Raw genomic sequence first — 26191 nt, 5'->3', positions numbered from 1 at the left:
TACGATCGTTCACATAGCTACTGTTTGAAGTTATGACAGGGCTGGAAAAAGCGATTTACAACCAGTGCTTGTACATATGATTGCAATGTCCCCATGATGACAATTTGGGGGACTAGCAACCAGTTCACATTGGCAACAATTGTGCACCCCAAGTCTCAACGATTGCCGTTTGCAAACTTCCCAGCCAGCTTCCAACAAGGAGTTATTCTTTTGTTTTATTTTCTTCCTACTTTTTTAAAATAGTCCATTATACAATAAAATATCAAAGGAAAAATAAAGTGCCAGGGATCATAACCTCAAAAGATACAGAAGTCCGTGTATAAATCACAATTCGCCTGCAGAATGTGTCATTTACATGATGCAAAACCCACAGCAACTTCACAGTTTAAAAAGATCTTTTTCCCTAAAATTCTCCACCTCGAGCATCCAAAGAGCATCCAGTAGAAACAGTCCTGCATGGGGGTCAAATTGACAGTGCTTGGGTTTCCTTCATTCTGAGCCAATCTCGCACATTTTAAGATCTAGAAGATTCACTCACACCGTTGCAAAAACAATTTCAAGTTCTTTTTACCATTTTCAGCATCACAAGGACTATCTCAAGACAGACGCCACTTTAAATGACCAAAAAGATGCTAGAGAATGTAGATTTGTGAGGATGCAGAGTTCCGGGGTCCCTTCATTTTATAATACAAGGTTACTTGCGCTGATGGATTTCCTGAACAGGTATAAGGAGAGGGGGGGGGTTGTCCTGGGGTCATGTGATCACCTTTGGTGAGCTTCTGACAAAGTCAACGGGGAAGCCAGATTCACTTAACAACCCTTTTACTGACTTAACACCTGCAAGTGATTTCCTTCCCAGCTGTGATTCTTGCCACAAACTATGGCAAGGAAGATCATAAAATGTGGCAAAATTCACTTAACAAGTGTTTTGCTTAGCAACAGAAATTTTGGGTTCAACTGTTGTTAAGTCAAGGACTACTTATAGGCTGGCTGAGGAATTCTGCGAGCTGAAGCCCACACACCTTAAGAGCTGCTAAGGTGGAACATCTGTAGAACATCTTCAACTGGTTTTCCTTGTATGCCACGGACATAGTTAATTTTGTATTTATTTGCCACATTGTTTCCCATCTCTCCAATTCTATTGTATGATTAACATTTTTTTGCCCATTTGATCATTGTATCTTTAACTACTTCCTCTTCCATTTTATATCGCAGTAAAAATTTGTATATCCTACTAATTAATTTCTCCTGTCCCTTTCTATAATTTTATCCAATTCATGTTGCTCATTTTGTACTTCATATAATTTTGTATCTTCTTTATATTTAGACTAAATTTGCATGTATGTCCACCAATTAATTCCTCTATTAAGATCATGTTCCAATTCCTGTTTCGATTTCAAATTTCCTTGTTCTTTTAGTATATCTCTATATCTTATTATCTTATCCCATTCAGTTAAATTTGGATGTTTTAATGCTTGTGTAATGCTGTTTTTTTTATTTTTAACCAAATTAGTAGCAATGCATTCCTTAGTATATATCTTCTAAAATAGCTATTTTTATGTTTTTCATCCCAAAAGAATGCATGCCATCCCGCTTGTAGATCATTTCCCTCAATTGCTAGTGTTCTTTTATCCCTTAACTTTCTCCATTCTTTTAGCCAGGTTATGTAAGAGACTTGATAATATATTTCCCATTCTGGGAGTGCTACTCCTCCTTTATCTTTTGTGTCTTATAGTAATTTAAGTCTAATTCTCAGTCTTTTTCCCTGCCATATAAATTTGGTAACTATTTTATTTAAAGCTTCAAAAAAGTTTTTCTCTAATTTTACTGGTATAACTTGGAAGAGAAATAGTATTTTTGGCAAAATATTCACTTTAATCGTGGCGATCCTCCCCAATAGCGAGATCTGTAGGTTTTTCCAATTTTCGAAGTCTTTTTTGATTTGTTGTAGCAATTTATCGTAATTGTCCTCCTTAATTGAGGAACATCTTGCAGTAAGCCAAATCCCTAAATATTTTATTTTCTTGGTCATTTGTATGTTGGGTGAAAGAGCCGCATGCAGCTCCAGAGTCGCAGGTTGCTGACCCCTGTTCTAAGGGGAACATAAGCAGCCGCAGCACTTCCAAAGAACAAAGATTTTGCCCTGTATTTCCACCCCCAAAAAGGAATCTGGCTCCCCATCCCAGACAGCAATGCCCATGGCCTTCCATTCCCCAACCAGGTTCAGGAAGCAGAGGGATTGGCTAGTGCTACCGCGCTAGAGCTCCCCGCGAGCATGCTGGATGTAATGCTCGTGCAGGCCTGCCTCGTGCCTGAAGCTCTCCCCACACTCTGTGCAGGAATAGGGTCGGGAGGGAAGCACCACCTGGGTTGGCCGGTGGAAAACCTGGTGCTGACGCAGGATGGAAAGCTGCCGGTAACTTTTGCTGCAATCGGGGCACTGATGAGGCAAGCTATGGCCGGCCATGTGACCTAGGCGGTGATGCTGGTAGTTGGCCAGCTGATCAAAACGGCGGCCGCAGTCAGCACAGTCAAAGGTGGGGGGGCGCAAGCAGTCGCTGCAATCGGAGGGCGAGGGCGAGGCATGGCCTCGCTGGTGGCCGATAAGCGCTTGGGAACTCTTGAAAGCCTTGTTACAGACGAAGCAGAGAAACAGGGCATCCCGCAAATTGGCCTGAACGAAGTCCTCCGGATGTTCTCGCTTCATATGCCGTTCCTTGAATTTCTCGTCAGGGAAGGTAATCAGGCAGTGAAAGCACTGATTGGTACCCAGGCTATCTAGAAATGGAGAGGGAAGAGAGGCAGCAGTGGGTATAAGGTTATTGAGGTACAGATAACTAATCTACAGATCGCAAGACAAGCAATGGTATGACGGTATGACAACACAACAAAGAAACAACTGAATAATCTACAGGGAAGTCCTCAATTTACAGCCATTGGTTTAGCATTAAAAATTACAAGGGGCGCTGAAAAACAGATTCTTACGATCATCCTCACGCAACTGTCACGTCATCAAAAAATCAGGCACTTGGCAACCAGCATGTTTACAATGGTTGTAAGATCCCTGGGTCATGTGATCTACATTTGTGACCTTCCCAGGTAGCTTCTGACAAGCAAATCAATGGGGGAAGCCTGATTCGCTTAACAACCATGTAATTCACTGAACAAATGCGGTGATTTGCTTAACTTGTAACTAAGGTGTCTGTGTGTCTTCAAATCAATGCTGGCACCTGGCAACTGCCTGGACAAGTTGAAATTTTCTTGCCAAGATTTCAGAAATGTTTTGCCATTGCTTGCTTTCTAGGGCTGAGAGAGTGACTGGCCCAAGGTCGCCTACCTTGCTTTGTGCCCAAGTCAAATTAGAAGTCATAGTCTTCTGATTTCTAGCCTGATGCCTTAGCTTACGCATGTCAAAATCGCTGTGTCATGTTGACATCACGTGACGTGTTGCGATGTTTTTTCCCCTTCGCGGAGCTGGGGTGGGCATGGCCTGCATGTGATGCATCCGGTCCGGGGGACATCCGTTTGACACCCCTGCCTTAACCACTACACCGTTTCTCTTAATGTAACTTTCTTTTTCCTTTAAAGAACCTGTAATCCTTTGCATCGGGGTGGAGAAGGGAGATTGAATGGAGCTAAGCATTTACTGGCTGGATGCCCTGCCTGATGCCTATGCAGAGTTCACAGCAGATATTTTCTCTGTGCCCAGAAAGAGAAATATCTGCTGCTACCTAGGATCAAACTACAGCCTACTGATTTGAGGCAAGAGGTCCATCTCCATGACACCCTTCTCTTAATGTAACTATAACCCCCTAGAAATCCTCTGAAATCAAGGACCAGACTCAACACTCACAAATGGCAGTATTTCTAGTCCATTCTTTGTCCTTGCTCTCTGCCGGCATTATTGCAGGGTTTCCATCTATCCAGAGAGGTTCGGGTTTAAAGGCTGAGAGATGCTTCTGGGACGGTGACACACCGCTGTTACAGTTTGACACCTTTTTAAGGAATGGTTCAGGCAATGTTAACTTGCCAATTGCAGAAGATTCAGCCATCGTTTCCTGTAACAACGAAATCAAGCAGTGAGCAAAAACATCCAGGCCCATCCAGTTCACACCACACCACAAACGGTGACTTCTAAAAGCATGTTGGACTTCATCTCCCTCTGCCTTCAGGTCAATAAGAGGAAACTGTGCTAATTCTAGCCCCCAAATATCCACATTTCCCAGTTTTTCTCCCTGCATAATTCAGCTCCAGCCCAAGGACAGCCTACCCCTTTTAAGATCCTTTGGATTCACACCTTTCTCTTACAAGAAGTTTGGCAGCAACTTTGAAGAACGCTTTTCTCATTTTAAAGCAAATTTCATTTTAATGTATGCCAATTAGTGTACATTTAAAGTGACAATGAAGTTATTCTAAGTCCTTTGTGAGAAGAGAAATATATCCATTGGAAAGTAGCTGGTAATAAGATCTAGGACTGAACCAAAGTTTTAAACTAACATAATTGCAAAATGTACCAAACATATTTCTAATGTGCTGACTTGTGTGCTGCATTTTCTGCAAAGTAGGTACTTGTGCGGATATATTTAGAGCAGGAAGAATGAAAGGTGGGAAATGCAGAACTGAAAGTAACAAATGGCTGAGAGCTTCAAATGTACACGGGTATTTGCAGAGAGTGACAGTCAGTAAGAATGTAAGAAAGAACAAGGAAGTAAAACTATGGAATTCGTATGTCAGTAAAAAAGGTATAAGAAATGTGGCTTGAAATGAGAATGGTGTCCTTTGCCCAAAAGCAGTCCTTGTAGGATCTGCTATGTGTCATTGGACCCCATTGCAATGGTTTAATAATGTACGTTTTGTTGTGAAATTGCATTTCTGTTGGCTACTCATCTTCCAAATTGCTCATGAAATAAACCTCTGAATCTTAAAAGTAAGATTTATTGCTTGTGGTTTGTCTGTGTTCCTCTTTATTGGGATATTTTTACGACACCTTCTTGGGTCAATAAAACAAGCAAGGTCAACGTATGAGACCCAGAAGGTAAATGTGTTGTTTTTCCCACTGTGGGAAGCCCACCACCCCCCAGAAGAATGAAATATTTTGGGAAATATTTTTAAAAAGGCAGATTATATTTCTCTAAAGAAAAACATGTTTTTAGAGGCAGAAAGCCGCCCCCCAAGTCTTTCTTAAGAGCCCACAGCAGATGCCAGCACTTAAGGAGATAAAGAGCTTAATTGAAAGAAGCAGCCAACTATCTAGATGGCTCTATTCATAAGCAAAGCAAATACTGCGGGCAGAAATCCGTTCGAGACAGGATATTTCGAAACTCCTTGCCCGCAAAGTTTGACCAACTAACAAAAAGCAAGAATGGTAAGGATTAGTACAGCAGGCTCTCACCCAAGATCTAGCACAGGATGAAAGCCATTAGCCACCAGGGTGGATAAAAACTGGGATTTTTTTTTTAAATTAAAAATTGGATTTAATTTAAATCGGATTTTTTTTTTAATTTAAATCGGATTTTTTAAAAAAATTTAAATCGGATTTTTTAAAAAAATTTAAATCGGATTTTTTTTAAATCAAATTTATTTTAATAAAATGCTTTTGGAGTTTTATATATATATATATCGAAAGAGTTTTCTATTTAAGATACATTGATAATTTAGTTTATTCAGCATGAAACGGGAGCTTAGTTGAGGCTGAGGAGCCGCTGAGGGACAGAGATGACAGTTGCTGGCAAAGGAACTCTGGGAGTTGAAGTCCACAAGTCTTAAAGAGGCCAAGGTTGGAGATTCCCTTGAGGTGGAGGCCTCAAGCCCGAGACGAGGCCCTCTGCCGCCCCACAGCTAGGCCAGGCCGGAGCTGCTGCTGTTCCTTGCCTCGCCTGCCTCTGCCACTGCGGCCTACCCTTCCCATCGATGCCCTAGCAGCCCCCGGAGCCTTCCACCTGGACCCCCTTTCCAGCTGCGGCCCTCCGAACCAGGAAACGTGCCCCAAACCCCTGCCGCTGACTCCCACGGTCATCCCCTCCGGATAGCCTCGGTTGCCACCCCACCGCCACCTCCCCTCTCCGCTCCACTCCACATTAGGCCTCTGTCAGGGGGCCTTCCTTCTCCCAGAAAGGACCCCATCACCACCACCACCACCACCGCTCTTCCCGTAGGTCGAGCCATTCCAAACGCCTGCACGAAATTCATAGTTTTATTTCGGCCGTAATATGCCTAAGGACTGCCGCCCTCTGTTTTCACACAGACAAATTAGGGGAAATGTGGAAGCCTCCCAAGAACCCAATCTCTGCGCCAGGTCTCATAAATTATTGTTAATTTGTTTCAGGCAATACCGTAGACAGCTTCAAGCGGAGAGGGGGAGGGAGAGAGAGAGAAAAACACACACAAAAACACACGTGAGAAATGACGCATGCGCACCACAGAAAGCGTTCTACAAGATCTGTATGAGTGGGATGCGGCTGGGCTTCAAAGACTGGCTAGTTGTATCTGCGCATGCTCCTAGCAAGATTCCCAGCCATTTATGAACCTTAAACGAGGGACGCAGGCGCCGTCCGCTCTAGCTTTCTGTTCAGTTTTCCATCAATTCTCCTGCGTTTTTGATTGCACGTCATGATGTCACGTGTTGGAAAGAATATTCTCCAGTGGGAATTATGTCATTTTATCTGTCAAGGCAATTTTCCTGTACAGCCACGAATAAGAAGTAATAGTAACAGTAATTTTGCAGTTATCTTCCTGTCTTTCAGGAATATTTGAGTCTGGTCACATATTAGGAAGATATAATTTCTAGAATCAGCATCTGATGATAAAGGAATTGCAGGATTTTTTGGGAAGATCTGAAGCAGGAGAGATCTAGTCCAGTTAATTTGTAAACATGGGACTGGCATGGAATTGTTGCAGAGGTTTGTTCGTGATACATTTCGACTGAATTTTCCTCCAGGCAGGGTGAGGGATTACTATAGCTGTTGCCTTTTGAAACGGTGGAAGCCTTAATAGGCAACAACTTTCTCACTGAGCAGTTAAATAGTATTTCTGGATAACCTTACTTTCATGGATTGTGTTGCATTAAATGCAATGGAACTTTCCAGAGACAAAAAATAGAAAACTGCTTACGTAGCTGTACATGCATATTTATGCAGTTATGGGAGATTTGGTTAATACAGATCTATAGAAACTAGATTTAGGGATTGGCTTTGGCATATCTGCGCAAAAATAGCAATTACATCTAGATTTATATACCACCCCATAGTGTTTTACAGCACTTTCTGAACAGTTTACAATGTCAGCATATTGCCCCCAACAATCTGGGTCATATGACTAACCTCATTGTATCACCTATTTTATGGCGATTATTAAGCAGCTGGTAGGATTTAAAAGTGACCACTGCAGTCATAAAATAAATCAATTGTTTACTATGGGCTGGCAAATGCCAGCTTTCATGAAAAACATTGTCAAATGTGGTTATGTGACCACAAAACACTACAGCCAGCCATAAATGCAGGCCAGTTGCAGAGGGCCAGAAATATGGTCACATGACCTAGGGGGAAATGGTCAATAGATCAGTGTTTCTCAACCTTGGTAGCTTGAAGATGGGTGGACTTCAACTCCCAGAATCCCCCAGCCAGCAGCGCTGGCTGGGGGATTCTGGGAATTGAAGTCCACCCATCTTCAAGCTTCCAAGGTTGAGAAACACTGCAATAGATCTTTGGAATAGGATCGTAAATATCTCTGGGGAAGTCTATTATAACTTCAACTGGTTGCTACACCACTGTAAGTTGAGGACAACCTGTAATATTCCTGGCAAACCACCATAAGGACTGCTTCTTTGGTGATGGCAGAATGAATGTTTGCTATCCTAGAGCACCGCACACCAGAGCAACTAGACACAAATTTTTTTCCTGAACACCATCACTCTGCTAAACAAATAATTCCCTCAACACTGTCAAAACTATTCACTAAGTCTGCATTACTATTAATCTTCTCGTCATTCCTATCACCCATCTCCCCCCACTTATGACTGTAACTTGTTGCTGTATCCTTACAATTTATATAGTTTCCTAGTACGATTCGATTGCTTATTTGTACCCTATGACTATCATTAAGTGTTGTACCTTATGACTCTTGACGAATGTATCTTTTCTTTTTATGTACACTAAGAGCCTATGCACCAAAGACAAATTCCTTGTGTGTCCAATCGCACTTGGCCAATAAAGAATTCTATCTTATCTATTTATTCTAAACTCTCATAAGGACATAAAAGAGAACTTGCTTTGTAAAGAATGACTGTGCATCGCTAAACTCAAGAGAAGATCAGGCAGCTTCATTTGCAGATAGGTGCCTTTCAAACTAGAACCGGCTTCCTTATAAGAGAGACCACCAGCCAAGAGCTGCACCAAATCAGCACCCCTCAATTTCCCCCATTTGCAAACACAGAGATGGGGCACAATAAAAAGGTCAGACATACAGAATCGTTTTTATTAAACCGTTCTCTCCCAATCACGGTGAAGAGATATTTGTTAGAATTCATGAGTTAGGGCGGATCAGGTGCCGTTCCCAGGAGCCGTTTCCTTAAAAGCCAAACACACACACACACACTCACGCACACACACACAAAACAGAATACAGTTTCTGTACTTTGGCATGGGCCGCCCAAGTGCCAACGTTGACAACAATGAAAACAGGACCCTGACTGAGAAGGAACTTGTCTGGGAAAGCAGGATCTCTGCACACTTAGGACAAAGCGATTCCAATTCATCTCTTACTAACTCCCGGGGGCCCCCATCTCCCCATTTGGGATGGGGTCTGGCCGAAGACAATCCTGATTCTTGTTAATGAAACGGACTTGTAGAGGGCAATCCTGCTAGTGCTACTGTTTTCGAAAAAGTTCATGAACAGGATCTCCTTTTGGGGTGCTGGGGGGGGGCTGGGTGAGGGTTAGAATATTTTAGGGATCATCAGATCCAGATCACTGAAGGGCAGGGAACAAGGGAAAACTTCACTTCCTGCAGATGGGCTTTTAAGTCACTGCACTCACCGCCAGGGAGGCAGGATACAAAAGCAATTGCTCCCAAGGTCATCTCTCTTTCGTTGTTCCAAAGCTAAATTCATCTCAGGTATATAGAAATGTGTCTTCTTTTTTGTTGTTGTTTAAAGGAACTAAAGATAAAGGAGGTTTCGCTTTTGAGTATCCCAGCAGGACAGAATCCCTTAGCAGGGGGCCACCTATGACAACAGGGAAATGGAAGCGGGCTGTGGAGTGGGGGGGTGGGGGGAAAGGGGCTGAAGACCGATCTACAGCTCTCCGCGAGCATGGAGCATGTAGTGCTCGTGAAGTTCGGATACCAAGCCGAATTCGCCTGGGCACTCGGTGCAGTGATATGGTCCGTCAGCCCCATCTGTGTCCTGATCCCCGTTAGCCTCTCTGGGAGCAGGAGAAGGAGCCAGCTTATTACGAGGAGGGGCTGGAGGGCTTCTGCGCCAGCTGTGTTCGCAGCGATGGCCCTCCAGCGTGGCAGGAGAGGTAAAGCCCACGCCACACTCGGCACAGATGTAGTGAAAAGCTCTGCCCCGGCCGGAGGTCGGGGCCGTCCGCCCTTCCTGGCTGTCAGGATTTCCCGGCAAGATCAGTGGAGGTGGAGGTGGCTTGGTTGAAGAGGAACCACTGTGTGGCCTTTTGCGCCCCACGTGGTAGCTACGGTGCACTTTCAGGGCCCGAGATGTGCCGAAGCCACGCCCACATTCAGGGCATTCGTGCCATTCGGGGCTAGGAGCCTGGGAAGAGCTGAGGCGATCCTGCCCTCCGTCTCCAACATCATCCGCCTGTTCCCCTCCAGTGGCCAGTTTGGGTTCTTTGCTCTGGGGACCTAGGAAAACAAAAAGAGAGAAAACACAGTGAAGTATGCAAGTATAAAGCATCCTTGGCTTGTCTGCCACTCTACAACTCACAGTTCTAACATAGGGGAGGGGAACATTTGTCTATGGCAGGGGTGTCAAACCAGCAGCCCGTGGGCCAGATGTGTCACACACAGACCAATCCACCCCAGCTCCACGATATGTCACATGATGGCAATGTGACGCCGCGAGTTTGATACCCATGATCTATGGAGATTCTCAATCATCCATCTCACGGTTGTCCCAGTGATGAAATCGAATTTTTTTTTACTACCGGTTCTGTGGGCGTGGCTTGGTGGGTGTGGCAGGGGAAGGATACTGCAAAATCTCCATTCCCATCCCACTCCAGGGGAAGGATACTGCAAAATCCCCATTTCCGCCCCACTCCTGGGGGAAGGATATTGCAAAATCCCCATTTCCGCCCCACTCTGGAGCCAGCCAGAGGTGGCATTTGCCATTCCTCCGAACTGCTCAAAATTTCCGCTATCGGTTCTCCAGAACCTGTCAGAACCTGCTGGATTTCACCTGTTGGTTGTCTCGAAGGTGCTTTTGCAAAAGGCAGCTGGACTTTGATTTTTTTTTTTCCTTGTAACCATTTTGCTTCTCATTCCAAGAAGCTTCTTCAGTTTTGTTCGGCTTTTGGAAAAGCACCTTGTTGGGACTTTCTTTTGCCAGACCCATGGATAATTTACTAAATTAAGAGGTCACGTTTTATGTAACTTTTTGGAATCGTAAAGGAATGTGAGAGCAACCTGCAGGAAAAAAAAACTTAAATTAAGAAGAGACAAGAACTACAGCTATTCAGTGGTGCTGGAAATAATACTCTTCATATCTGCAAAAGTAGTATTTTGATTGCCTTTTTACAGAGTGCAGCCCCAAGCACAATAAATTTAATAGCAGAGCCTGTGCCCAACATCAAACCTGAACATCTCTTCTACTGCTGCGCCAAAGTTTCTTGTTAGGTAACACTCCTTCCTATGATCTGACAGATCCGCTTACCTGGATAGCCATTGGCAGATGGGGTCGCGGGGCTACTGTCTCCAGAAGATACCGAGGTTGCTTCCGATTCCTCCTCTTCCTCCTGCATGGCTGAGATACCTGCCACAATTAAAACCCATGATGAGTTAAGTGCTAAAATTCACCGTTATCTACCATAGTCTAAGTCAGGGGTGGGGACCAATGGCCCCTTTATGACTTCTGGATTTCAACTCCCAGAATTATGGGAGTTGAAGCCCACGAGTCATAAAATGGCCATCATCCCCTGCTCTAAAACCATGGAAGTTTATATGCTTAAGTCATGAATCAAGAAGCTATTTTTGATTGTTAAGCCTCAAAGGCGGATCAAGATGATCACATGCAAGTTTCTCAGTGCTGCAGACTGGTCCCAAATAATGGCTATTGTATGTGTATGACCCTATAGATATTTGCTATTCACAAGTACAGCTTTCTCTGCCCCCACTTCAGAAGCAGAAACTCTTCAATTAATTGTGCAGAGGATTCTTTAAATTTAAACTTCTACCATGCTGGACATGTTCATGATCATACTCCAACTTATCCAGAGGGTGCCAGATAACAACTATCCACGATTTCCCAAATCAACGTATCCCTTACAACCTGTTCAGAAGAACATGGCGCTCGCAGGAGCCCTTCCAGAACACAAGTAGTCCTCCACTTACAACAGTTCATTTAGTGACCGCTCAGTTACAACAGCACTGAAAAAAAGTGACTTATGACCGGTGTTCACACTTAACAACCATTGCAGCATCCCCACAGTCACGAGATCACCTGATCCCCTTTTGCCACTTTCTGACAAGCCAAGTCAATGGGGAAGGCTGCTTCACTTAACAACCATGTTACTAATGTAAACATCTGCTGCCGTTGATTCATGTAGCCAGAAAAGTAGAACGGGGCCAAAAATTAACTTAACCAAATGTGTCTCGCTTAGCAACAAGAAATTTTGGGTTCCCTTGTGTCCTTAAATCAAAGATTACCTGTAATGAGAGCAAAGTGCCATTTGGAATTTTGGTATGTAATTGTTTTACACGATGCTTTTGCTCAAAGTCTCCAGGGCTGTCCCTTTGAACTACTGAAAAACAGCTTCTATCCCAGGGCAATAACCATATTGAATTCTATAGTATAGTGCAATATCGGGTTTTCAATTTCAATTATATAGAATGTAAAGGATGTGTGTTTGTGTTTTTATTTTTATACTTATAATGTAAACTGAATACGGCATTTAATTTCGTTGTACCACGTGCAATGACAATAAACTCTTTGCACAATGCCACCCCCTGGTGGTCTGGTGCAAGTTGTGCAATTAACGGGAAAGTTAACGGTATGTTCACACTTGTCATCACTAAGTGCTGTATCTTAAGATTTATGACAAATGTATTTTTATGATGATGATCATTTGATCACTTATAGCTTTTTTGTACGAGAGCTTATTATTATTATTATTATTATTATTATTATTTATTGAATTTCTATACCGCCCTTCTCCTGAAGGACTCAGGGCAGTGAACAGAATAAGATTTCATATACATATAATAATAATTTTTTTTGTTAATAAACAGTAAATAATAAATTGAGTCAACTTAGTGTATCTGCTAAGACCTTGGCATAGAATTTAGATGTTTATGCTAGCCCTGCTTGTTGAAACAGAAAGGTCTTCAGGGCACATCGGAAAGTGCGAAGATCTGGGATTATTCGTATTCCAGGGGGTATTTTGTTCCAAAGAGTAGGTGCCCCCACAGAGAAGGCTCTCTCCCTTGGAACTACTAGACGACATTGTTTTAATGATGGTACTATGAGTAGGCCTACTCTGTGAGAGCGTATTGGTTGGTGGGAGGTTATCGGTTGCAGCAGGTGGTCTCGTAGGTATGCACCGAAGACGAATTCCTTGTGTGTCCAATCACACTTGGACAAGAATTCTATTCCTATTCCTATTCCTATTCCAATTCTATTCCTACTCCAATTCCATTCTACTAGCTGGATACCCATGCTTTGCTATGAAATTATGTGATCGGGCGTAATTGGGCTGTGTAAGGGTTCAGGATAGGGCTCAATGGAAGGGAGTTGGGACTTTACCGCCACTGCAGCACATCCCGGGAGTCTCATCCTGCCACTTCAGGGCATGGCACCAGGCACAGGTTAACCGAGATCCGAGATCAACAACCTTTTCCCTGGAGTAATCACTCTGAGGTTCATATTTAACATAGCGGTTATTAGATGCATACTTTTTTACCGCCTCTCTATTGACTTCGGGATGACTTTGACGATACTTTTTTGCAGCTTCCCTTACTTGTGTTTTCCTAATCACATCTGTAAATCTTTTCCTGCGTTTTTTCCCTTTTCCCTTTCACTGGTGTTACAGTAGATGGAACAGATGCGTCTGGAATGAGTGGGTCAGTGTAAGAACTGAGTTGGGGCTGGGACACTATGCAGGAGAAATTCGGTTCACAATCTGTCGGCTCAGTGGTGGTCGGTGATTGAAACTCATAAGGGAATATCTCTCCCGCCGCCTTGAGTTCAGAAGCAGTTCCATAGGTGGAAGGCGTAGACATTTTGGTGAGGTAGCGACGTTTAGTACTGTAAGGAGCCCCAGACTGCTCCTGAGTGAAGGAATGGAACGTCTGCCGGTTTGAACTGAGATAACGGAATGTGAGGCAACTGGCAGTTGGAACAGAGTTCTTCTCAGGTGGGGAGGGGGAGTAGAATGTCTAACTCCATTGCATCAGAGCGTGTTAATATTGTATAAGTAATACTAATGATCGGATGGTCATTTCGAAAAATCCTTTCTTAGCAAGCACCTAGAAGCCAAGAGGAACATATGTGCCAAATTTCAGGTTTGTAGGCTTTACAGTTCTGGAGATTTCGTGACGAGTGAATGGTATTTGGCTTTTATATATAGATAGAGAGAAGAAGAAGAAAAAGATTCACAAGTATAGCTTTCTCTGCCCCCACTCCACAAGCAGAAACTCTTCAATTAATTGTGCAGAGGATTCTTTAAATTTAAACTTCTACCATGCTGAAAATGTTCATAATCATACTCCAATTTATCCAGAGGGTGCCAGTTAACAGCTATCCATGATTTCCCAAGACAACGCATTCCTCACAACCCGTTCAGAACATGGGAGTTGCAGGAGCCCTTGCAGAACACAAGTAATCCTCAACTTACAACAGTTCATTTAGTGACTGTTCAAAGTTACAACGGCAATGAAAAAAGTGACTTATAACCATTGTTCACACTTCACAACCGTTGTGGCATCCCCATGGTCACGAGATCAAAATTCAGACAATTGGCAACTGACTCATATTTATGACAGTTGCAGTGCCCCGTGGTCACCTGATCGCCTTTTGCCACTTTCTGAGAAGCCAAGTCAACAGGGAAGCCTGCTTCACTTAACAACCTGATTTAAACGCCTGCTGCAGTGATTCACTTAACAACCATGGCCAGAAAAGTTGAACAGGGCCAGAAACTCACTTAACCAATGTGTCTCGTTTAGCAATAAGCAATTTTGGGCTCCCTTGTGGTGGTTAGGTCGAGAAATACCTGTAATGAGAGCAAAGTGCCACTTGGAATTTCGGCATGTAATTGTTTTAAGCGATGCTTTTGCTCCAAGTCTCCAGGGCTGTCCCTTTGAACTCCTCTCCTTGCACAATGCCACCCCCTGGTGCTCTGGTGTAAGATGTGCAATTAACGGGAAAACTAACGGTATGTGAACACTTATCACTGTTGTATGATGATTTATTATGATGTATTTTTATGACGATGATCATGATTTATCCCTTATGGCTTTTATGTACACTGAGAGCTTATGCACCAAAGATAAATTCCTTGTGTGTCCAATCATGCTTGGACAATAAAGAATTATATTCTATTTCTATTCCAATTCTATTTCTATTTCTATTCCAATTCTGTTTCTATTCCAATTCTGTTTGTATTCCTATTCTATTCTATTCCAATTCCATTCTATTCCATTCTATTCCTATCCCTATTCTATTCCAATTCTATTCCTATTCCATTCTATTCCTATTCCATTCTATTCCAATTCTATTCCTATCCCTATTCTATTCCATTCTATTCCTATTCTATTCCTATTCCAATTCTATTCTATTCCAATTCTATTCCTATTCCAATTCTATTCCTATTCCAATTCTATTCTATTCTATTCTATTCCAATTCTATTTCTATTCCAATTCTATTTGTATTTCTATTCCAATTCTATTCTATCCCAATTCTATTCTATCCCAATTCTATTCCTATTCCAATTCTATTCCTATCCCAATTCTATTCCTATCCCAATTCTATTCTATCCCAATTCTATTCTATTCCAATTCTATTCCTATTCCAATTCTATTCTATCCCAATTCTATTCTATTCCAATTCTATTCTTATTCCAATTCTATTTGTATTTCTATTCCAATTCTATTCTATCCCAATTCTATTCCTATTCCAATTCTATTCCTATCCCAATTCTATTCCTATTCCAATTCTATTCCTATCCCAATTCTATTCTATCCCAATTCTATTCTATTCCAATTCTATTCCTATTCCAATTCTATTCTATCCCAATTCTATTCTATTCCAATTCTATTCTTATTCCAATTCTATTTGTATTTCTATTCCAATTCTATTTGTATTTCTATTCCAATTCTATTCTATCCCAATTCTATTCCTATTCCAATTCTATTCCTATTCCAATTCTATTCCTATCCCAATTCCAAAGAGCTTGCCGGGAGATTTTGAGGAGGCCTACCAGAAACGCACCACACACACATACACACGCACGCACTCACACCCAGAGCCAGGGCCACTCGTGTCCGTGACACGCTCGACCCCCACGGGGCGAGCTCAGGGACTCCCCCGGCCCCAAGCTCCGCCTGGCCCGTGCGCTCACCGGTCGAGGTCCCATCCTCCTCCTCAAAGCCAATGTCCTCAGAGCTGCCCACTTCCACCGGCTTGGGTACTTCGGACATCACCCCTCAAAACAAGCCAGCGGCCCAACCTGCAAGAGGAGCAGAACCGGGACACGAAAGAGAGAGAGGGAGGGAGGGAGGGAGGGAGATGGCGGGGAGCCTGCACCCCCCCCACCCCACCCTCTTTTCCCGGGGTCCCATCCCATAATAGTCAGGCCTGCCCACCCTCCCCGCCAGCCAAGCCAAGCCAAGCGCTATAAACCGGCCCCGGGCCTTTCTTTCCCAGCATGCTCTGCGGCTAGCGGACCACGGCGGAGTCTACGATCCCATCATGCACCGCGGCTGGGGAGAGAGAGAGGAGGGAAAAAAAAAAAGAGGGCCCGCGAGCCAAGAGTAAGTACAAGCGGGGGGGGGAGGGGAGGGAAGCTACCCCTTTCCCACAATGCCTTGCACAGCCTACCACTCACCGGTTCCTCCGGATTTGGGGAGGGGCAGCCCGGTCCCCTCCGGCCACAGAACCCCCCCCTAGCTGCGCAAGCGCAGAGAAAAAGAGAGATGGGGGGGGATTAAAAAAAATATATATAGGCAGGGCCCGCCCACCAACCCTCAGGCCTCGCGCGTGCGCCGTGAGGGTCGGGTTCGTCAATCCGGCACTGCGCATGAGCGGGCGGCGAGTCGCTCTAAACGGGAGGTTTGCTTTTCTCTCCCCCCCCACTTTCCCCATGGTGTGCTGTTCGAATCGTTCCGCGCATGCGCACGGCAAGAGTCGGAGGGAGAGGTTGCCCAGCCCCAGGTGGTAGTCCTCGACTTACAACAGTTCGCTTAGTGACCATTCAAAGTTGCAACACTGAAAAAAGGGATTTAGGGCCGGGTTTTTTTTCACACTTACGACCGAAGCATCCCCAGGATCACGTGATTTATATTGTGGGTGTTTGACAATGACTCGTATTTACGACGGTCGCAGTGCCCCAGGGTCACGTGATTCCCCTTTTGCGACCTTCTGATAAGCCAAGTCAAGGGGAAGCCAGATTCGTTTAACGACCATGTTACTCGTTGGACAACTTGCAGCGATTGGCTTAACAAATGTGGCACGAAGGGTCGTCACTAAGATGAGGCAAAACTCACTTAACACATTTCTCACTTAGCCAACATACATTTTGGGCCCCATTGTGGTCGTAAGTCGAGGACTACCTGTAGTCTAAAGCGGGGGTCTCCAACCTTGGCAACTTTAAGCCTAGCGGACTTCAACTCCCAGAATTCCCCAGCCAGCTTTCTGGGAGAATTCTGGGAGTTGAAGTCCGACAGGAGAGCTTTGCTGGCTGGGAGAATTCTGGGAGTTGAAGTCCGACAGGAGAGCTTTGCTGGCTGGGGAATTCTGGGAGTTGAAGTCCGACAGGAGAGCTTTGCTGGCTGGGGAATTCTGGGAGTTGAAGTCCGACAGGCTTAAAGTTGCCAAAGTTGGAGACCCCCTGGGCTAAAAGCGTGGAAAGTGTGGTCGTAAGTCGAGGACTACCTGTAGTCTAAAGCAGGGGTCTCCAACCTTGGCAACCTCCCAGCTTTCTGGGAGAATTCTGGGAGTTGAAGTCCAACAGGAGAGCTTTGCTGGCTGGGGAATTCTGGGAGTTGGAAGTTCGACAGGCTTAAAGTTCCCAAGGTTGGAGACCCCTGGTCTAAACTGGAAGGGCGGCGAGAGAAAAGCGACTAAAATTAGTTGTGAAGATGTGTCGCTTCTCATCCAAGAAGCTTCTTCAGCTCTGGAAGGATAGTGGGGAATGGAAGGATTTATATTCCTTGCAGATAGCAGGTCATTTGAATCCTTTTAGAGGGTCCTTGAAGCAGGTGGAGGTTTATCCTCAAGTCACCTGAGTGGCATTCCTGGGTCCTGTAGTCTGCAATTTTTTCCTCTGGAAATCCATTCCTACTCCCACACCATTCCAAGGGTGTTTTCACCCCAAATTGCATAGCTGAAAGTCTGTAACGATTCTCAGTCATACAAGTCATGGGTGTCCCAAAGGTGCTTTTTTAGGGAGGCAACTGGACTTACTTGTTTTAACTTTTGAAGATCCCTAGACAGCTTTAAATGGAATTGAAATTCTAGGAATTGCGGTACTAAGTAGCACTCCCGTAGAAGCAGAAGGCTGCGGGGACAGAATTGCTGCGTGGCCTCCTTTCCATCGGCTGGTGGGATTTTTTTTCCCCCCCAAGCCTAAACATCCAAAAGTGTCTTAAAGAGCAGCAATTCTGGAGAAATTCCCTCTGGAGCCTTGCAGTCAGGCAGCTGCATTCGTGAGACGGTCCTGCAGCACTGAAGACCTGGGGGAAAAGCTTCCGTCAGGGACGCTAGAGGGCGCTCAGACATCAAGATTGCCGCCGGAGGTGGTAGCTACCAGCAGAGGGCGTCCTCGAGAGGAAAAAGAAGGGGTCACCGTTGAGGGGGCTGCAGACAGAAACAGAGCTAAGCTACAGTAAAACTCCCTGCTGCCCCCTTTGGTCGCCCTGATTTTTGCAGCCAGATGCAATCACTTAGCCTAGTTGTATTGAATTATTTTATGTCCTCTGGCCTCGGTGATTGGCTTGCAGATCTCCAGTTATTTGTTTGCAGAATTTCATTACTCAATTATTATTAAATAAATAAATATTATTAAATATTATTAAACAAATGTTTGATTAAATAACAGCTTTCTAAGAAATAAAAACAATGGCTTTTTTATTATTATTAAATGTTTTATCCTGCGGTTTTACATCTTTTTTTTAGCCGATTCAAGGAAGCCAACTTACCAAATGCTCCTCTTTTCCATACAACAATAACTTTGCGAGGCAGGATTGTTTTGATGCCTAAGGCAGGACTAGAACTCACTGTCTCCTGGTGATTGGCCCAAAGTCACCCAGCCAGCTTTCATGCCTAAGGCAGGACTAGAACTCCCAGCCTCCTGGTGATTGGCCCAAAGTCACCCAGCCAGCTTTCATGCCTAAGGCAGGACTAGAACTCCCAGCCTCCTGGTGATTGGCCCAAAGTCACCCAGCCAGCTTTCATGCCTAAGGCAGGACTAGAACTCCCAGCCTCCTGGTGATGGGCCCAAAGTCACCCAGCCAGCTTTCATGCCTAAGGCAGGACTAGAACTCCCAGCCTCCTGGTGATGGGCCCAAAGTCACCCAGCCAGCTTTCATGCCTAAGGCAGGACTAGAACTCCCAGCCTCCTGGTGATGGGCCCAAAGTCACCCAGCCAGCTTTCATGCCTAAGGCAGGACTAGAACTCCCAGCCTCCTGGTGATTGGCCCAAAGTCACCCAGCCAGCTTTCATGCCTAAGGCAGGACTAGAACTCCCAGTCTCCTGGTGATTGGTCCAAAGTCACCCAGCCAGCTTTCATGCCTAAGGCAGGACTAGAACTCACAGTCTCCTGGTGATTGGTCCAAAGTCACCCAGCCAGCTTTCATGCCTAAGGCAGGACTAGAACTCCCAGTCTCCTGGTGATTGGTCCAAAGTCACCCAGCCAGCTTTCATGCCTAAGGCAGGACTAGAACTCCCAGTCTCCTGGTGATTGGTCCAAAGTCACCCAGCCAGCTTTCATGCCTAAGGCAGGACTAGAACTCACAGTCTCCTGGTGATTGGCCCAAAGTCACCCGGGCAGCTTTCATGCCTAAAATGAGACATGAAGTCATAATCTCCCAATTTCTAGCCTGGTGCCTTAATCACTAGACTCCCGCTTCACAAACACACTATAGTGGCTTGTATAATAACACCTGAGGAAGGATGATAGACTGTTCCAGGGTAGCCCTTTGAGCATCCTTCAGGCAGTCTGGGAATGACTCGGAAGGGGCTACACCCTGTGCATCTACAAGCCACGGTGGAAAAATACCCCACCCCTACTTAGGAATCTATCTCAAAATTAGCGTGGCAAGCTTTCGCTGATTAGTCTGTTACAAACATCAAACGATTAACCTTTGAGTTAATCAAAATGACATCCCTAATTAATGAGGTAGCATTTTTAATTTTGTAAGCTTTTAAGACAAGTCCTTCAAAAGGCCTGCCATCAAGAAACTCGCCCTTCTTGTGAGAGTCCAGGGCATAGAATAAGCTTGCTAAAATGCTCATAGCTCCCTTCTCTACCTAGAACGGATGTTTTGCACATACAGATATGGGCAAATGTAAGAATGGTGTTGGTAAATAAATAGGATAATTTAATTTTTTTTATTTGAGGGACCCCCTGGGTGCTCTCTGATCTGGGTTGTTTTCTGGAAGATGTCTGCAAGATTTGCACAAAATTGGAAAAGTGAAGAGATTCCTACGGATGAGAATGTGATGAGGAAAATATTAGAATGTGCAGAAATGGATAGGTTAACGCTTGCAATCAAAGAGAAGGAACAAACTGAATATTATATTATATGGGAACTATTCTACCAATGGCTAGAGAATAAATATGAAAGTTAGAAATAAAAGTAGATTAGTGAAATATAGAAAATATATCAATAGAATTAAGTAAGTTGAGAAGAGGATTGTCACAGTATTAGATATGCTATGTATATCAGTATTAAGTTAAGAATAGACAAACAATGAATATGGATGTAAATTTTAATTTTTATTGCACAAGACATTTGTACCCAGACGACACACTGTTTAATGGAAGATGGATTGTTTGAATTAAAATAAAATAAAAAATAAAAACCAAGGACCCCTCTTTTCAAGCCTGAGCTACAAATATTCTTCTTTATCGGTATTTGTTCATTTAATTAATAGATTTTTATTCTACCTTTAATACGCAATACTATAAATATAATACTAGAAGTACTCAAGGCAGCAGACATACATCATACGCCGCCGTCCGCCTATTTTCCCCAAAACAACAACCCTGTGAAGTGGGTTGGACTGAGTTTGTGTGACTGGCACCCAGTGGGCTTTCAAGGCGGGACTAGAACTCACCGTCTCCTGGTGATTGGCCCAGCCAGATTTCATTAAAAGAAAGTTGTACCTTTCTATCCAATTTTCTGGGAGCAAATTCCACTGAGTCACACGCCTGCCTAGAATTACCTTGTAAGCTTCTAACTTGATTTTCAGAATCAGAGAAAAGCTTCAGGGAAGGCAGGCATGAGGGCTTCCAACTGCCTTTTTAAAAAGGAACCCAGCAAGAAGAAGATGGTTTCAGAATAAATAAATATGATGTCACCTTCCTCTAGCTAGCTAGCATGCAGCTCTGCTAATCAGTGAAATCAGATTCATTTCATTTCTTCTCCCATGCAGAGAAATGGAATTTAATCCGCCGATACATGCCTTGTGCTAGGCTAACCTTACCTCCCCTGTCTCCTATTCCTACACAGGATGACCCTTGTGATAAAAAAAAAATAAAACCAGAAAGAATTCATGCTGCTGAAGAGGATGGAAAAAAGAACGATCCCGTCAGAGCTGAAGGAGCTTCTTGGATGAGAAGCAAAACGTATTCAAAAGAAAAAAGCACTTTGGGACAACTACGACCTAGATGACTGAGAATCTCTGCAGACTTTTAGTTATGCAATTTGGGACTAACGCCCTTGGAATGGTGTGGGAGTAGGAATGGATTTCCAGAGGGAAAAAATGCAGACTTGTTGTGACCCCGACTCCCGAGCCTGTCCTAACAGAGGAGGAGGACTCAGAAGGTGATGGGGAGGAACTGACAAGGCCTCCCTCTCCAGGACCCTCCTTTCTGGCAATGCCTCAGGTTCCATCCGAAGGCCAGGAGGAACAGCCTGGGATGTGCCAGGAAGAAGGCATATCGGAGCACCAATTGATAGGGAGCGAGGATGATGAATCCTGGCTTGATCCCAGGCAGCGTCGGAGGGAGAAGCGTGCGCAGCAACGGAAGAGGCGTGGGAGGGCCAGAGATTGAGCTGAGTCACGGAGCCACGCCCCAACAGGAATAAAAGTGGGTGGGATTGCTTTGTGACGGACAAAGTTAAACCCTGAAAGTCACATTGTGATCTCTGAAATTCGGCTTGGATATATTTTGGACTGAACATTGACTAAACTCTTGTCTCGTGGATAACTTGTCGCTCCTGGAACGGACTGAAGATAAGTCCTCTTCTGCTTTATGGGAGTGAAAACGGTCTTGGCAGGCATTCGGCAGTTTGCTGCCAAAATCTTGGTCTGCCAGGAATTCTAATCTGTTTACCTAATAAAATATTGGCAGGCGTGCTTGGTATTACGTTTGCCTGTGTGAGGAAGGGGGACAGAACAAGACTACAGAAACCAGGAGCGCCATTCAAGTGACCCTGAGGACACAAATAAACCTCCAAGGGCTTCAAGGACCCTCTAAAAGGATGCAAACGACCAGCTGTCTGCAAGGAGTATAAATCCTTCCATTCCCCACTATCCTATCAGAGCAGAAGAAGCTTCTTGGATGAGAAGCGAAAAGTCTTCAAAAGAAAAAAAAACGAGAAAGTCCAGTTGCCTCCTGAAAAAGCACCTTTGGGACAGAATGGAAAGAAAGATTTTTGTAGGAGCTGTTGGAAAACGGGAGAAATCTTGTACAGGTAGTCCTCGACTTACCATAATTTATTTAGTGACCGTTCAAAGCTACAACGGCACTGAACAAAGTAACATACGACCGTTTTTCACATTTACAGCTGTGGGAAGTTAGCACCCACCCCTCTCCTAGGAAAATGAAATATTCTATTAAAAAGGCAGAATATTTTCCCTAAAAGAGAAATAGAAATCTTAAGACAGAAACTCAGCCCCAGCTCCCTGCCCCCAGGAGATACTTTGGTTATTTACAAGACAAAAGGCTGGGCCAGCTTATCTACAACACAAAAGACCTTCACCCTCAGGACATAATAGGATTAGCCCTCACTCAAGATCCAAACCAGGGCAAAGCCATTAAGCCATAATAAGAATTGCCCAAAGCCCATTCATTACATCATCACCCAGCAAGATTCAACCAAGCTTGACTCAGAAAACCTACAGCAGCCACAGGAACAGGAAGCTCCAAGGCGGGGCCAAGAGGGGATATAAATCTCTCTCTCTCACCCATGTGCTCATTTTGCCCAGGACCCAAAAAACCCACGTGGTCCTGTCCACCATTAAACCATCTTTCCAAGCAGGCTCCATGTTTGCGGTGTCTTTCTTCCCACTTGGAACTGAACCCAGATGGACATTTCTTTCAACACAACCACCGCAGCATCCCCAGGGTCACATGATCAAAATTCTTGGATGCTTGGCAACTGACTTGTATTTACGACAGTTGCAGTGTCCAGGGATCTTCTGCGACCTTCTTACAAAGTGTGAATGGGGAGGCCAGGTTCACCTAATAACTGTTTACTAACATAACTGCTGCAGTGTTTTGCTTAACAACCGTGGCAGGAAAGGTCATAAAACGGGGCAAAATTCACTTCACAGATGTCTCGCTTTCCAACAGAATTGTGGGGCTCAATTTTTTTTTTTTTAAATTTGATTTATATGCCGCCCTTCTCCGGAGACTCAGGGCGGCTTACAATGCATTAAGCAATAGCCTTCATTCTTTTGTATATTTATACAAAGTCAGTTTATTGCCCCCACAAACTGGGTCCTCAATTTACCTACCTTAGAAAGGATGGAAGGCTGAGTCAACCTTGAGCCTGGCGAGATTCGAACCTGCAGTAATTGCAGGCAGCTGGTCTTAATAACAGGGTGCTTTAGACCACTGTACTACCAAGGCTGTATTGTGGTTGTAAGGTTCAATTGTGGTTGTAAGTTGAGGACTACCTGTGCTTGTGTAGGCTCCAGTCTTCCGTCGAGGAAAAAAAGGGCTCAGCTAGTCAATGTGTTCCAAACAATATTTGGAGTGTTTTTTCCCCCAAAGAAGGTAATATTTCTGCTTTTTTTAAAAAAAAAAAAAATTGTCCTGTAAAGTCAAAGCAAGTAAAGAAAGACCTGAGGAGGGGAGACTGATCTGAGTGACCTCTGACCTTCCCTGCCAGCTTTCCCATTTTCTTTGTTTGCATGTGGGAAGTCAGCAGGGAAAAAGTCCCGAGTGGCAGATCCCGTGACTGTGGGATCTGCTTGCCAAGTGCTTCAAATTTTGTTCTCGTGACTGTGGGACATTGCAACGGCAGGAACTTCAAGGACCGGTTCCCTTCTTCATTCGGCACTCTTGTAACTTTGAACAGTGGCTGGACGATGGTCGGAAGTCGAGGACTACCTGTATTGATCCTCTTCAGGGGTCTTTCCTTTTTCTTTTTTTTCTTTTTTTTTTTTGAAAAAAGTGTTTTATTTTTATTTTTCATCAACATGTTTAAATGTACAATTTTTTATCCATCCTTATACATTATTCGTTCATCTTCTTCTTTAACTTCCATTAGGTAATTAATTAATTATTTGTTCGGGTCTGCTCTTTTACCATTTCCTTCTTTTGTTTTACTACAACCTTTCCTTTTTCCCTACCCTTCTTTCTCCTACTTTCTTTCTTTCCTCATTCCTCCTCTCCTTTCCTTTCCTACTTCCTTTCCTCTTTCCTCTCTCCTGCTCTTCTTTCCCCTTCTTCCTCTCCTTTTCCCATTCTTCTTTTCTCTTCTTCTCACCTCCCAACTCCCTCTTCAGGGGTCTTTCCATAAGCTCTCCGTTCCTGAGAATCTGATGGGCGAAAGATGGAGGTATTTTCAGTTCTGGCACTAAATCGCTTCCTGCTGATTTTGTATCTTCCTCTTCTGCAGAGATACTCAAACAAATCTTGAAAGCCCCTTCACTGAGGTTACGATGAACTTGAGTTTCAATGCCACGCGTTCTCCTGCTCTGACGTTTCTTTATCATTTTGGGAGGTCACAGGTTTGGCAGACTACCAAAATATTCATGCAAGATAAAAAATAAAAAAAACAGGACTGAATGTGATGTTTACCCCAAACTTGCCTAGATCTGTTTTTTGAGAAACAGATGCTGGGAACAATGACTCCTTTATGTCCTGCTTGAAAACTTTTTTAGAGAAGTAGATCTGCAATGACTGAATTATGAGGATTGTGAGCAGATTCCATACCTCATGCCTTCTTTCCCCTGCCTTCATGCGCTTGTACACATACACGCCCGAATCCTGCACCCTCTTTCAAGAGTCTCCCAGTTGCTGGTATGCACCCTGCACCCCCTTTCCCCAATCTTCCTGAGCTTGCACCCCTGCAGCACCCTTCTTCCCCCAGACTTAGCATACTTTAGGGGACTGGAGGCTAAAACATATAAAGAACGGATGCTGGAACAGAGTATATCTAGTTTAATGAAAAGAAGGACCAGGGGAGAAATGATAGCAGTATTCCAATATCTCAGGAGCTGCCACAAAGAAGAGGGAGTCAAGCTATCCTCCAAAGGACCTGAGGGCAGGACAAGAAGCAATGGGTGGAAACTAATCAAGGAGAGAAGCAACTTAGAACTAAGGAGAAATTTCCAGACAGTTAGAACAATTAATCAGTGGAACAACTTGCCTCCAGAAGTTGAGGATGCTCCAACGCAGGTTTTTGAGAAGAGATTGGAGACCCATTTGTCTGAAATGGTAGAGGGCAGTGATGGCAAATCTTTTCAGCACCAAGTGCCAAAAAGGGAGTGCGCACACACGCTTCGCCACAACCTGGAAGAGGAGCTGCCCAGGGCGCATGTGCGCGCCTGAAAATGAATGTCCGGTTTCAGCTACTGAACTTCCTGTTTCAGCCAACTACTCTTCCGGGTTTCTGGCGCACATGCGCATGTGAAGATCAGCTGGCCAGCGTGCATGCTCACGCAGGAAGACCAGCTCTTCTAGTTTCCAGCACTGCCGCATGCAAAAAAGCCAGCGGATCATCACGCATGCATGCGCGCCAGAAACCTGGAAGAGGAACGGGCAACACAGCGCGTGACAGGTGACATGCTCCATGTGCCACTTTGGGCACACGTGCCATAGGTTCGCCATCCCGGGTATAGGGTTTCCTGCCTAAACGGGGTTGGACTAGAAGACCTCCAAGGTCCCTTCCAACTCTGTTATTCTATATAGAAGTCTTGTGCACTGCCAATGCAGGGACACCCAGGCCCTCCCCCACCATGTGGCACCCACACACGCTTTCACCTGGGATTGTCCACATTTCCACTGAACGAGCTGCCTTGATTTATGTCCCTAAAAGATGTGGTCATGCATTGCTTAACAATGGCAATTCCAGTCCCATCTGCAATCATAACTCAAGAACTCCCTCTTACACGGAGCCCTTGACTTAAGACCACATTAGAGCCCAAAATGTCTGTCGCCAAACGAGACAGTTGTTAAATGAATTTTGCCCCATTTTTACGACTTTTTCCTGCCATGGCGGTTAAGTGAATTGCTGTAGTCGTTCAGTTAGCGACGCGTATTGGGTGGGATTCAAAAATGTTTACTACTGGTTCTGTGGGTGTGGCTTGGTAGGCATGGCAGGGGAAGGATACTGTAAAATCTC

At 44.4% G+C, this 26191-nt stretch overlaps 2 protein-coding genes and 1 long non-coding RNA gene across 5 annotated transcripts; 1 reads left to right on the top strand and 2 right to left on the bottom strand.

Moving 5' to 3' along the window:
* Window positions 1-202: 202 nt before the first annotated feature.
* ZNF576 (zinc finger protein 576) lies at window positions 203-5076 on the bottom strand. The gene is made up of 2 exons (XM_034437966.3): window positions 3854-5076; window positions 203-2778 (listed from the first exon to the last, which is right to left on the bottom strand). The coding sequence occupies exons 1-2, from the start codon at window positions 4239-4241 to the stop codon at window positions 2258-2260; spliced, it is 909 nt and encodes a 302-aa protein (XP_034293857.2). The 5' UTR covers window positions 4242-5076; the 3' UTR covers window positions 203-2257.
* A 3375-nt stretch (window positions 5077-8451) lies between these two features.
* ZNF428 (zinc finger protein 428) lies at window positions 8452-16518 on the bottom strand. 3 transcript variants are annotated; one of them, XM_034437970.3, is made up of 4 exons: window positions 16275-16518; window positions 15789-15896; window positions 10888-10986; window positions 8452-9860 (listed from the first exon to the last, which is right to left on the bottom strand). In XM_034437970.3, the coding sequence occupies exons 2-4, from the start codon at window positions 15865-15867 to the stop codon at window positions 9289-9291; spliced, it is 750 nt and encodes a 249-aa protein (XP_034293861.1). In that variant the 5' UTR covers window positions 15868-15896; window positions 16275-16518; the 3' UTR covers window positions 8452-9288. The 3 variants fall into 3 exon arrangements, with proteins under 3 accessions (XP_034293861.1, XP_087732198.1, XP_034293862.1); XM_087876072.1 differs by having other exon boundaries at window positions 15789-16149; window positions 16275-16462; XM_034437971.3 differs by lacking the exon at window positions 15789-15896 and having other exon boundaries at window positions 16275-16515.
* LOC148112355 (uncharacterized) lies at window positions 16095-24651 on the top strand. Its single transcript, XR_015729427.1, has 2 exons — window positions 16095-16200; window positions 21122-24651. It is a non-coding gene; the product is annotated as an uncharacterized LOC148112355 (long non-coding RNA).
* The last annotated feature ends 1540 nt before the right edge of the window (window positions 24652-26191 follow it).

Source organism: Pantherophis guttatus, chromosome 10, assembly GCF_059756535.1.
Source record: "Pantherophis guttatus breed Tessera chromosome 10, ASM5975653v1, whole genome shotgun sequence".
Classification (NCBI taxonomy): Eukaryota; Metazoa; Chordata; class Lepidosauria; order Squamata; family Colubridae; genus Pantherophis; species Pantherophis guttatus.
The sequence above is the reverse complement of the archived record's forward strand: the minus strand, read 5'-3'. Positions and strand labels throughout refer to the sequence as shown.

What these genes read in the sequence shown, in the direction of transcription:
- ZNF576 (XM_034437966.3), bottom strand. Translation starts at nt 4,241, where the DNA reads ATGCAGGGAGAAAAACTGGGAAATGTGGATATTTGGGGGCTAGAATTA. An exon ending in GACTAGAAATACTGCCATTT is followed by an intron (nt 2,779 to 3,853) that starts GTGAGTGTTGAG and finishes CTCCATTTCTAG; the next exon opens with ATAGCCTGGGTACCAATCAG.
- ZNF428 (XM_034437970.3), bottom strand. Translation starts at nt 15,867, where the DNA reads ATGTCCGAAGTACCCAAGCCGGTGGAAGTGGGCAGCTCTGAGGACATT. An exon ending in GGAGGATGGGACCTCGACCG is followed by an intron (nt 10,987 to 15,788) that starts GTGAGCGCACGG and finishes TAATTGTGGCAG; the next exon opens with GTATCTCAGCCATGCAGGAG. An exon ending in ATCTGCCAATGGCTATCCAG is followed by an intron (nt 9,861 to 10,887) that starts GTAAGCGGATCT and finishes TTGTTTTCCTAG; the next exon opens with GTCCCCAGAGCAAAGAACCC.